General features: G+C 38.6%; 1 protein-coding gene across 1 annotated transcript in view; it reads right to left on the bottom strand.

Annotated features, from left to right (window-relative positions):
* Positions 1-13,903, bottom strand: part of SLC49A4 (solute carrier family 49 member 4) — a 91,730-nt gene that overhangs the window by 75,446 nt on the left and 2,381 nt on the right. The window contains exon 2 of the mRNA XM_060010764.1: positions 6,766-6,859. Within this exon, the coding sequence (XP_059866747.1) occupies positions 6,766-6,859 (94 nt within the window). The remainder of the gene's footprint in view (positions 1-6,765; positions 6,860-13,903) is intronic.

Genomic DNA, 13,903 nt, shown 5'->3' with positions numbered 1-13,903 from the left:
ATTTAATAAAATATGCTTTATTTAGTAACCCTACTGATTTATGTGTTTATTATTATATGTTAAATTATTACCAATGTCTACTTCTGGCCTATTTTGTTCCTGTAATCATTCTGTTGCAGATAAAATAATCTTTTACTTGTTTGTGCCTTTCCATATTAATAGGAAAGAAAATCTATGGCAAATCTTTATTCAGAAGAAAAGAATAAACAGACATTTGCAACAGACTTTGAATATATTCTCCATAACTTTCAACTCAGTTTACTCTGAAAATCCTATCAACATTTGTGATTATGATTATGTACAGTAAGGAGAGACAGGGTTATAAATCAGGGAGGGGGTCTCAGGGGATTTTTGGATTTGTAACCTGGGTGATGGGTACATAGCTGTCTTTTTCATGATTATTTCACTAAACTGTACATAGATGTTTTATGTACTCTTCTATATGTATATTTAACAACAAAAAAAGTAAATTTAAAAATTCATATATGATATTATAGGTCCTTAGAAGAAATGTCTCAGAAATAATCACATTCCAAAGACAATCAAAAGGGAAAAAAAGTATCTTCCAAAACTCTAAAGATCACTTTACATATCTTCTATTGGCTTTTTCCCCTGTTAAATGCTTATTATGAGGAGTTAATCTCCTACCAATCTTTCTTATCTGAATCCCAGCTGACCATCATGGAGAAATATATTCATGAAATCTGACCTCTGGAGTTTTAAGAGTCAAATTGCAAATAAAACTATTAAATAGAATCTGCTTTAAAATAAGACATTAAAAATATTATGTGATTATACTGTAGGATGGGCAAGCACAATGCAGTTACTAGTTAAAGTGAGGATGCTACGCACCTAGGGCAGTCAGGTTGTCAAACTTAAAATGAGTATAAAATTAACTAAAGGAACTTGTTAAGACTAAATGAGTAGGACTGGGGTGGGGCCCAGGGATCTGTATTTTTAATAAGCAGCTTATCTGTGGACCATACTTTTAGAACACACTGATCAGAATCCTATGTGTTTTACAGAGAAGAGTCTTCGTTCTTAAATCTACCAATTGTTCATTTTTATATCAAAGGGTTTATATTTCTATACTGGGGAAATTTACATATAACCCTTCCTTGCCTTTCCTTCTCTTATTCTCATTATTGAAGATCTGATGTGTCCATTTTAGTTTCTCTTAACTAGTGTTTTCAGTCCAAAAGGTGATATATTCACATGGTAAAAATATTCTCAAGCAGAGAACAGAGTATAAAACAAAAAGTAAATCTCCTTTCCACCCCAGACTTCCAGGTTACCAGGCTTCCTCCTCAGAAACAACCAATGGTAATGGTTTCTTTCAGAAACAGTCCTTACCAAATACATCCCTCCCATTTTTTTCTAAGTAGGAATATATTAAACATAACATTAAAAACTTTGTCTTTTATAAAACTCAATGATGTATCTTGGAGATATTTCCAAATCAGCATTTATAGAACTTTCACCTCCTTTTCACAGCTACATACTATTCCACTATATACTTCACCATCACTAGTCCTTGGTGGAAGACGTTTGGGTTGCATCCAGCCTTTTGCTATTACAGGCAAAGCCACACAAATGTGATTTTCCTTACAAACTGGTAGAGCTTTATATGTGGGCTAATTTCTAGAATGACAAGTATTGGGTTAAAGGACATGTGCATTTTGAATTTGATAAATACTGCAAAAATGCCCTCTAAATAGGATGCCCCAAATTGCTTGCACATCAGCAATGCCTATTTTTCCCTATACCCCGGGCAACACAGCACATCATCATACTTTTTCATCTTTGCCAATAAACAACATATTATTGCTCTTTTAATTTTCATTTCTTTAATTATTTTTGTAAATGGTTTGCCTCTTTTTTTTAAAAAAATTATTTATTTATTTATTTTGGGCTGCGTTGGGTCTTCGTTGCTGTGTGCAGGCTTTTCTCTAGTTGCGGCGCACAGGCTTCTCGCTGTGGTGGCTTCTCTTGTTGCACAGCACCGGCTCTAGGTGTGCGGGCTTCAGTAGTTGCAGCTCGCGGGCTCTAGAGTGCAGGCTCTAGAGCGCAGGCTCAGTAGTTGTGGCGCATGGGCTTAGTGGCTCCGTGGCATGTGGGATCTTCCTGGACCAGGGCTCGAACCCGTGTCCCCTGCGTTGGCAGGCGGATTCTTAACCACTGTGCCACCAGGGAAGCCCTCATTTCTTTAATTATGATGAAGTGGTTGCGCATCTTAAGATTTGTATTTCAATTTCTGTAATTACTTGCTCATATCTATTACCCATTTTCCTACTGACTTGCTATTTTTCTTATTGATTTAACAGAGTTCTTTTCAACTAAGGAAATTATCCATTTGTCTTATTGTTGCAAACATTTCACAGTTTTTAACTTGCCTTTTGACTTTGTTTTATAGTGTATTTAATCATGCAGATATTCTACATTTTTATGTAGTCAAAAGTATTAAGCTTTTCTATGGCTTCTGGGATTTGTGTCTTAGTTGGAAGGTCTTCCCCATTTTAAGATTATTAAAAATGAGTCTCATTTTCTAATACTTCTATGGTTCATTTTTTATATTTAAATACTTGATCCAATTGGAATTTACTTAAGTGGTAAGGCAGAGATTTAGGGCTCTTCATTTTTTTTTTTCAGATAGCTGAGCAATTATCATAAAACCATTTACTAAACAATTCGTCTTTTCTAGTATGGTCATTTTAAACGTAATATTGCCAGCTACAAAGCATTTCACAATGGAGTGTATTTCTAGAAAATCTGTGTTTACTAGAACCATACTATTTAACTATCTAACGCATGTTAGTAATCTATTGTTAATATTAATGAAAATTACACTGAATTGAAAGATAATGTTATGAGAATCACTGGATACACCCTATGATTAAAAGCAGATATGACCTACTATAAGTTCACCTTCTAGAAGTTTGTAAATTGTTTACTGGGCATGCTATATCGTATTTCACACTATAAAGTAATGCCATCTGGTGCGATAGAGCAATGCCACCTGTAATGTTTTTGGTATGATTTGCTTCCCAATCATAGAAAACATGCTTTATAGTTCATTATTCTAAGTTCTTTATTTATTTGTGATGTTAATAAAAGTGGCAAAATAATTTTTCTTGAATTTTCATTGGTACTCTGCAGATGAAAGAAATATTGATACTATGAAGAGGTAGACCACGGTTAGGAAGGTGGTAATAATAGGTGTATTGAGGAAAGGGCTTGTCAGAAAGCTGCTACTCTCATGTCTTTAAGACTCATAGAAGATAAAATACAGGAAGTAAAGGGTGCAGGGACACTGTTCAGAAGGCTGGGTCAGAAGCTCAAAAAGCTCCAAGTGGAACAGGGCACAGAAAAAGATCGCTAAATACTTGTTTCAGTGCTAGCCAAATGCCTACTAAAGGTCTCTATCCCCTCCTCTTCAGTGTCATGGAGACTGAAGCTTAAAAGTGGTGATCTATTGAAACTACTAGTGAAAATATGCATTCAAATTGCAGCATTTTCATTTTAATAGCTGCATATGCATTGTTAATAATACTGCTCTAAAGAAATAATGTATGGACATAAAGTGAAGTCTCATTTCAAGGGGATAATATCCTAACATTCCTTATAGGTGAAGGCACAAAGACAGAAAATTCACCTTCTACTTTCTTTTTATGAAAGGTTCAATCTCTCATAATTTTTTTTTTTTTTTTTTTTTTTGCGGTACACGGGCCTCTCACTGTTGTGGCCTCTCCCGTTGCGGAGCACAGGCTCCGGACACGCAGGCTCAGCGGCCATGGCTCACAGGCCCAGCCGCTCCGCGGCATATGGGATCTTCCCGGACCAGGGCACGAACCCGTGTCCCCTGCATCGGCAGGCGGACTCTCAACCACTGCGCCACCAGGGAAGCCCTCTTGTAACTCTTTATTTTATTTCTCTTTCTTTCCTTTCCTATCTTTGCTTACATTTCTTTATGAGCTCTATTTTTCATACCATTTTCTCTACCAACAGAGTCAACTCTTTATTATTCCTATAATTTTGTATCTGAAAAGAATATGAAGGGATATAAAATTAGAGAGAAGCAATAGAATGGATGGCACAAACAGAAGAAAAACTAACAAAAATATCAGTAGGCATTTTTAAAGAACTCATTGTTGAATTTAAGCTTACACTGAAATCTGTACTTAAAGACTGTAGATGCTTTAAAAAAAACTGGATATTTGAAAAATTAAGAACATCTCAAACACAATGAAACTCATCTGTTAAAACCTCACTCAGAAGGATAGGAAATGAAGACCAATGTTCCACAGGAACCCAAATGATTCTGCTATCTGCCTTTTAAAATATGAAACACATGTACTCTAAATTTTCTGGAAAGATAACGTATTTTGAAAATTTGAAAAAGAACAGCATTTATTTTGAAGTGAAAAATTCTGTTCCAAATGAAAGCCAACATCTTATACCTAAAATCCATTCCTTCCTCCTCCTGTGCCCCATGTCTCTGTTAATGGAATCAACAATTTCAGAGTCTCCAGAGTGCAACCTCAATCATATCACCTCTGATACCTTTCTCTCATGTTCTCTCTCGCATCTGTGCTATCCTTTCCATTCCTACAACTTCCCAGGGCAAGGGAGTAATTCTGGACTCCTCACTTTCTCTTATTCCCTTTATTCAATCCACTGGCAAATCCTTCAAAATATAATCAGAATTTGACCACTTCTCACCACCACCACGGCCATAACTATGGCTCAAGCCACCATCATCTCTCACCTGGTTTATTTTACTGGTTCCCTACCTGGTCTCCTCACTCTTGCCCTAGACCTTCAACATCAGTCTATTCTCAATAAAGCAGCCTGTGACCATCGTCCTCCTCAGCTCAAAGCTGCTAGTGATTTCCTAGCTCAGAAAAAAGTGAACTCCTTATGAGGTTTTTTTTTTTTTTTTTTTTTTTTTTTTTTGCGGTACGCAGGCCTCTCACTGTTGTGGCCTCTCCTGTTGCGGAGCACAGGCTCCCGACGCGCAGGCTCAACAGCCATGGCTCACAGGCCCAGCTGCTCCGCGGATCTTCCCGGACCGGGGCACGAACCCGTGTCCCCTGCATCAGCAGGCGGACTCTCAACCACTGCGCCACAGGGAAGCCCCCTTACGAGGTCTTGAAGAACCTGGTCTCACACTCCCGCCACCACCCATAACTGCGCTAGTCTAATTTCCTACCACTCTTCCCATGAAGTCTCTGGTTCAGCGGCTCCAGCCCCACCAGCCTCCCTGCCAGGTGTGCTCTTCCCTTCCCACCCTTTATACTTGCTCTTCTCTCTGCCTGAAATGCTTGTCCCTTACATAATGCATTGTCCATTCATTCCTTCAAGCTTTCTCCCCAAAACGTATCTTCCCAGTAAGAGTTATTTTGCCCATTCTTTCTGAAATTTCACCATCCTTCCACTGACATTTCAAATCCTTCTTTCCTATTTTATTTTTCTTTCCATAGCACATACTATATCTTTAACTTATTTATCTAGTTTATTGCCAGTCTCCCCAACTGGAATGTAAACTCCACGAGGTACAGATTTTTCTATTGTGTTTTCTGCTATATTCCCCATGTGCAGAAGAGAGCTTGGCACACAGGAGGAGCTCAGTGAATTTTGTCGAATAAATGAACTAATAAATGAACAAAGAAATAAAGCAAAACAATGACTCCAGCTTGGGCTCTCACTGCATCTTTTCAGGCCTCCTGCTGGCACTCTCAACCCTCTGTAATCAATCCTACAGACTTCAAATCAATAGTTTACCTCATATACATCTGATCCTATTGCTGCTCAGATTAAGAACCTAAGTGGCTCCCAACTGTCCAGTGAGAAACTACAGTTCTACAGGATGGCATCAATATCCTTCACATTCAAGATACCCTTTTCTAAACTCATCTCTTTATATTCCATTCTTATGTCTTATTCTCTACACCAGTGTCTCCCAAACGTGAGTAATTTATGCTCCTTTTTAAGGGGAAAAATTTTCTCAATGGCTCTTAAGGTCAAATCCAAGGATCCCAGTTAGATAAACACTAGGAAACTGACATCCTGGTTAATAAAAATGTCTTTTAATTACAGATTATTATTGGTTAAAAAATCTTTTAATATTATAACCAAAAGGAAAACAAAAATTTTTAAATCTTCATATACCCTGCAGCCCCTGAGAATAAATCCATGGATCCCAGGTACAGAAATGCTGCTGTACAGAAATGAAGCTACCTACCCCATCCTGGAAGAGGCCTGTGCTTACCTGCCTCTGTGCCTTTGTTTCTGTTGTTCCTCTACCCTGGAATATCATTCCCCTAACTATAGTTATCAAAATTCTACGTATCCTTCAATGCTTACTTTAATTATCACCTTCTTCATGAGCCCTTCCTTTTGATATCCTCAGCCAAAACTTACCTTAGTCTCTTGGGGCAATTTTATAAATCTTCTATGGCATTAACTACATTATTCTTTCTTATGTTATACTATTATTTTCCCATGGTTATAGCTCCCAGATAGTGTGAAGATGAACTTGTTCTCTATTTATTTACACAACAACGAGTATAGTGTCTTCCACATGACAACTAATAAATGCCCACTGAATTAATCACGTCAGGAAAAAAAATGCTACTATAAATATGACCCTCTACTGATCTAAAAAATGGAACTGTTTACTAACAGCTTATAACTAAACATATATAATATACTCATAACGAAAGAGAAAAATGTGGAGAAAAATTTTAAGTTATTTATATGATTTACCTTCTTTTAAGCACTAAGTCTGATATAGGTATGCATCTTAGACCAGTTCCCAAAACCATAAGGAAAGATGTCAGAAGCACAGTTATCCGAAGACCTGAAAGGAAACAAAAATATCTGGATTATTTTCTATTTTCTTTTCAAGTAAGTCAATGTTAAGAACAAAGATTTTTTACTCAGTCATACTGGTATTATATTCTAATAAAGCTTTACTCTATAACTCCCAATATGGGGGAAAAAAAACTCTCATGCTGAAAATGAAATGATTCTAACTTTAATAGAAAACTTGAATGATCACATCGAGGATAGAGGAAAAAGTTCTATTAGCTCCGGTTTTTCAAAATGAATGGCTAGAATGCTTTGTTCAGATATAACAATAAAAAATATAGAAAATAATTTTAAAAGACAAGGTATTTTAGTTTTATATCTCAAATATAAAATTTCTAATTTTCGAATGCAAGCTGTTAATAAAAAAATTCTAAACTGCCCCTGAAAAGTTTTTTAAGATGATAGAATGCTTTAAATTTTCTCAAAAAATGACAAGTGGCCAATTACTTCTTTTATCTTATAATGAGAACAAGTTTGTTATAGGGTCTTAGGAGATGGTCCATTAGAACCCTCTGATTATTAATACAATAATAGTCTTTTAATTTTTCTTGATTCATTGGATGGCTTTCAACTTATAGAATGATGCTGTTAAAAAAAAAAAGCATGGTTTAGGGTTTTAGATAATGCGGATCAGATAGCTTTTCCCTTTGTATTCCAAATACAATCAATTATTTTGAAAATATGCACCAATGGTCGGTTACATGGATAACAGGGCAAAAGAGAATATAAAATATAAAAACAAGGTAACCACATGTAAAATAGCTAGCTAGTGGGAAGCAGCCACATGGCACAGGGAGATCAGCTTCGTGCTTTGTGTCCGCCTAGCGGGGTGGGATAGGGAGGGTGGAGGGAGACGCAAGAGGGAGGGGATATGGGGATGTATGTATATGTACAGCTGATTCACTTTGTTATAAAGCAGAAACTAACACACCATTGTAAAGCAATTATACTCCAATAACGATGTTTTAAAAAATTAAAAATAGAATGTGAAAAAAAACTAAGGTAACCAAAACTAGACACAACAGTCTATCTATGGCAGAATAATATAACAGGACTACATCTTCTTACTGTTGGAATGCTGCATTTTTCTATTACTAGATCAATGCTGCCTTACTGCTTGTAGCAGTCACAGAGGTGGCTTACACTGAGTATGTGGCAAAGGTGGCAACATTTCTTACAATTTTTCCCAAACTCAGCACCTCCCTGAAACCATTTCACAGTGAATAGACTTAAACTATTTAATGCAAATTTTCTTTTTTTTTTTTCAGATCTTTCTTTTTTTTGGCAAGGGGAGACGGTTAAATGTTTGGTTTTCAAAGGGCTTCTCTGCTTGAAGGAAATTGGAAGTCAACAAAACTATAATTATGCAGATTAAACACAGCAAGAAAAATAAACTTGAGATTCAGATCAGGCACACACACGCTACATTGAGGGCAATTTGTGATATGAACTGAGCTTTATATGATCTGAATATGAATAATATAATTTGGCAGAAGTAATCCGGTAGAAAACTGTGCTTCTCAGGAACAAGTAATGCATACATACTGCTCATTTACTGTGTCTACTAACAGAACATAGATTTTAAAACCACATTATAGCCACAGGAAATAGAGTGTAATTAATAAAAAGAACATTCATGGTCATAAATATCCTAAACTTGCAAAATGCTGCTCTTGTAAGGTTATACTGGGTGCCCTATGAGATAAAATTTTATAGATTTGGGACTATAAGGCTTACATTCAACATGATGTTTATTTTTTTCTAATATTTGGTTTGTAATTAAGGTAAACAGCCACCAAGTGGGCAGTGGGACCCTGTTTATGGCCCTACGGTCCAAATAACTAGGTTTCCTACTACAACTGCTGAAAGCTAGCACACTTTTTTACTCAATTATGACTTTTATCAAACATATGACAATATAACAGCTAATATAAACTTTTAAGAATAAAGAAGTTGTGAAAAGCTGATTATTATAAAGCAACCTTGCAGGTACAACTTGTGGCTTGCTTACTTTTAATTGTTGCCAAGTATTACTTAATCCACCTCAGCTGCTGCTCAGTTTTGAATAGAATGCTTTCTTGATCTCATTTGGATCTTGATAAAGCAGGGCTCTGCAGTTCCATGTAATCAAAAAGATAACAACTGACTTTGGGAAGGAGAGGTATAAGGACCCCAGGAAAATATGCTTATGAGACATCTAGGCCCTTCATATAAATAGATCCCAAGTGATTACAGTACTAGGATGTGAGTGCAAAAACCATCTGATGAAAGGTACGGGAATAATTTCAGAAAACCAAACATGATTGAAAATAAAAATCAATTCTACTCAAATATGGCATCCAGACTCTGCAGGAAGCCCCCTTCCAATGGATGAGATAACTCCTTATGCCAGGAACCTATTGGGTACAGGAAGAGAGTCTCCACAATCGGTGCCTAAAAACATGATGGCAAAAAAAAAAAAAACCAAAAGTAAAAAAACACCCCACCACACAAACTATGTGTAGTAGATACACGGAAATGAGTTTGATCTGCTAAAACCACCCTCCCCAGGCCCCACACTTCCATCAGCTGGAGTGAAGCTCTGCTTGCGCCTGGCAAGACCACCTGTCCCTACCCTCAACAGCTACAGCCTGGCCTCGCCACCCCGATCTGCCTTGGACACCAGGAGGACTAACCACATCATGCCTGCTTTTCCTGTTCACACTGGTCACAAGAGACCCAAGATTCACAGGTCATCCTCGTCCCAACAGGGCTTCATGCATACCCAAATCCGACCTCATCTCTGCCAGCGCCTCAACCCCCCAGATCTTTCCACTGTGACTCCTGGAGCGCTCAGAATCAGCGGATCAGTAGAATCCCTATATTTTCAAGCTCTTCACCGTCTTCCCCTTTTTACTACTCTGAAACCTCTTCCCTGAGGACAGTGCTTCCCCAGCCCCTTCCAGATCATTGCTACTCCCTCCCCCCTAAAGCTCCCAGGTTTCTCTCGATGCTTTGATTTCCTCTGGTTTAAGAACTATGATTACGAGGTGCCTTGCTGTAGTGTTAGGCACGCTGAGATTTGCTTGGTGTGGTTTTTTTCTTCATGCTGTTTCCTCAAACTGGATTCTTGAATTTCTTAGATTTCTGGGTTTATGGATATCATCAAATGTGGAAATTTTTCTGCCATTATTTCTTCAATTTTTCCTCCCCATTTTATCTCAATCCATGCCCTCTCCCTTTACCAATCTCTTCTCATCTGGGACTCTAATATGTATATTAGGTCACTTAAAACTGTCCTGCTCCCTGATACCTGTGGTTTTTTGGGTTTTATTTCCTGTGTTCCACTTCCGATAGTATTTATTACTACATCTTCAAGTTTGCTAATCTTTTCTTCTACAATGTCTAATCTGCTCTTAAATCCTGTCCAGTGTATTTCTGTGCAGACACAGATTACATTTTCATCTCCAGAAATTTAATGTTGGACTTTTTATGTCTTCCATGTCTCTCCTTAACATGCTTTGTTCTGTCTTCTTGAATATATGTAGTATATTTATTCACAGTAGCTGCTTCGATGTCCCTGTCTATTAATTCTATCATCTGTAATATTTCTTGATCTGTTCTACTGATTGCTTTTTCTCCTCTTTATGTGTTGTATTTTCCTCCTTCTTTGCACGTTTGGTAATTTCTGATTTAGATGTCAGGAATTCTGAATTTTGTTGGGTGATGGATTTTTTTTTTCAACTCCTTTAAATATTTTTGAACAATGTTCTGGGATACAGTTATTTTTAATCTGTTCAAGCAGTACTTTTAAGCTTTATTAGGTGGAACCAGAGAAGCCTTTAGTTTAGAGCTCTGTTTGTCTTTACTGCCGAGGCAACACCCTTCTGAGTATTCAACCAAACTTCCTGTGTATTATGAGGTTTTCCCATTCTGGCTATTGGGAATGTGAACAATTCCCAGCCTTATGTGAACTGCGAGAATTTTTCTGCCTGTTCCTTTTTCATAGTCCTTTTCTCAGACTTAAGTAATTTCTTCATGTGTAACTGCTAATCAGTGCCCAGCTGAAGACTCAAGAGGAACTCCCTGCAGATCTAGAACTCTCTCTCTGTGAACCCTTTTCCTCTCTGGTACTCTACCCTAAGAATTCTAGCTATGGTGGCCTCTTAAGACTTCTCAACTGTCTCCTCGACTTGGGAAAACTGTGGGGCTCTGTTTGAACTACAGATCTCTGTGAGAAGTAATCGTAAGGATCACTGACCTCTACCTTTTGTCCAATGTCTGAAAACCACTGTTTCGTATACTTTGATTTTGTTTTCTGTTTTTAGTTGTTTAAGATGGAAGGATAAATCCAGTTCCTGTTAATCCATCATGGCCAGAACAGCCTTTGATCCAATTCTATCTGACTGTCATACTCACCACTCCCTGCTGCAGTTGTCTGCAGACCACCACATACCTGCCTCCACGTCATTCGCCCTCATGGCTTGAAACTGTTTTGGCTCGTTACTACTCCTGAGGACACTACTTCTTTCATGAATCTGGTGATTTCAATACCAGATATGATCCTTTCAATATCCTGCCCTCTCAGTCCCCTGACTTGTTATTCCACAATCATGCCCTCTACCCTACCTCGGCTGTCCACTCTCTTTGTTATACTCTGACCTTATCTTTACCCTAATTGCGTCCACGACATAATCCCAATTTCAAGCGTCCCATTCTTCAACCATGACCTCCTCTCCTTCCCACTCATTCCTTCTAGTACTCTAAATTCTTCATCGATTGGGAATGACAATTTTGGAGGCTACTACTTTTTCTTATCTACCTCAGGTGTTTCCTTTTCTTTTTTACCCAGCTTAGATCCCGTAGTCCACTGTTATATCACTCTCTACATAATCCTCTACTCCTGGCCTGCACTTTCTTAGTCCTACACACCTGGCAAACCGCAACTCTGGTGATCTCTCTCTCTGCCAACTCTGCCCATGCCTGTGCTTGCCCAACAGAACAGGCTGGAGGAAAACAAACGGCCATGCTGATTGGTCTCACTTGAAATTAATGCCCAGTCACCTAAAGCAGGCCCTCTGAGCTGCCCAACAATCCCACTACAATTTTCTAGTCCGTGTGTTCTCTCCTTTCCTAGGAACTAGTACTACAACTTATCGTGTCTCCTCAATCTTCCAAGAATTGTTCTTCTATCCTCGCTGTCAGGTGGTAATTTTGCTTTCTATTTTCTGAGAACTGTAAACAAAGATAACTCCCACGAGCTCCTACCACCCACCACGTGCATCCATATCTATACACTCTACCTTTTCTTCTGTTGCTACTGAAGAATTAGCTGTGGACACTTCTATCTAAGGCCAACCTGTCTACTTGTACTCTGGAGGACTGCATCCCATTTTGCTTAGTCAAGGGCATGGCTACAGCAGTTCTTCCCCTTCCCTCCAGCACTGTCAATTTCTCCTTTTCTACTGGATCCATTAGGATACTGCATTCCAGAGATATGCTTTAGTATCTCTTATCTTTTTTTTTCTCTCTTTTTTTTCTTTCTCTCTTATCTTTAAAAATACATTCTCAGTAGCCACATTCCCCCTGGCTACTCCCTCATGTCTCTGCTGCCCCTTAAAGTGTGTTTGACATAATGTCTACACTCGTGAACTCACCCCCACCACTCCAGTGAGACTATTCTTTTAAAGGATACCAAAGATTTCCATGTTGCTAAACCCGGCTCTACTCTCAGTCCTCACTAGCTGGTTCGTCCTTATCTTCCCAAGCTCTGAATGCTGCAATGCCCCTGGGCTCAGTTTTCTAAAGCAAGATCCCTCTCCACAGGTGATGTCACTCAGCTCCAAGACTCTAAATACCATTATAGGTTGACAAATCCCAAATCTATTGCTCAGGGAATAAACTGACAGTTTAGCTTGTCCTATATCTAATAGGCATTTCAGATTCCTGATCTGCATGCCGTCTACCCCCAAATGCTCCTTCCACAATCTTCTACAACTCAGTAAACTGCAGCTTGGTTCTCCCAATTACTAATGCTAAAAAAGTTGAGAAACATCTTAAATCTTCCCCTTTTCTCACACTCCACCTCTGCCTATCCATCAACAATACTCAAATCCTTCACTACTCTCACCCCAGTTGGAAGTCAGCATCAGCCCCATCTGAGCTGTTCCAACAGCCTCCCAACCGGTCTCCCTGCTCTGGCTCTTGTTCTCAAGACAATAGCAGAGTCGTCATTTTACTCTTCTGCTCAAACCTTCCAGTGGAGTGAGCCCTCCTCACTCCTTCAGGCCAGTGTCCTTACAGTGACCTAGGAGGCCCTGCATGATTTCAGCCTCTCACCACCTCTCTGGCCTCACCTTCTACTGTGGTTTCCTTGATGGCTCAACTCAGCCACAGAAGCCTCATTGCTCTTTCTCGAATATGCCAAACAAGTTTAAGACCTTTGTCTTTGTCCAAAACAGTCCTGTCCAGAATTGACAAGGTATGTTTCCTTTTCCCCTCAGGTCTCTGCTCAAACACACATTATCAGTAAGTCCTTCCCTCTGTGATACTCTAGAGAGAGTATCACCCAATCACATCCCCTTTCTCTCTTGCCTTGTTTCATTTTTCTCTAAAACATTTTCTCTAAAACATTTTCTCTAAAACATTTTTCTCTAAAACATTTATCACCATCTGACACACTAAATATTTAATTTTATTGTTGTTTTTGCCTGGATCTCCTCACTAGAATGTAGGCTCCATGAGGACTATCTCCCTAGAGCTTGGCACAAATTTAGGTGTTATCTCCTTGTTGAAATTTTCTTCACTAAGCTTCTAGGGCACACTCACTTTTGGTCTCCTATTATCTCACTAGGTAGTCCCCTTTTATCTCCTTGCTGGAAAATGAAAAGGACTGAGAGGGTACAAAACCGGTTTCAGAAAGATACCTGGTCTTCTACTAAGTTGGGTGGACCCATGGCAGTAGGAAGACCAGACCTACCCTCTAGGGAGAAAGATACTTTAGTACCCAGGGATACCAGGAACTTACTTTTATGTATGCAAAGAGGACATAGGT

Source organism: Delphinus delphis, chromosome 4 (assembly GCF_949987515.2).
Source record: "Delphinus delphis chromosome 4, mDelDel1.2, whole genome shotgun sequence".
Lineage (NCBI taxonomy): Eukaryota > Metazoa > Chordata > Mammalia > Artiodactyla > Delphinidae > Delphinus > Delphinus delphis.
This window is presented reverse-complemented; position numbering and strand designations above follow the sequence as displayed.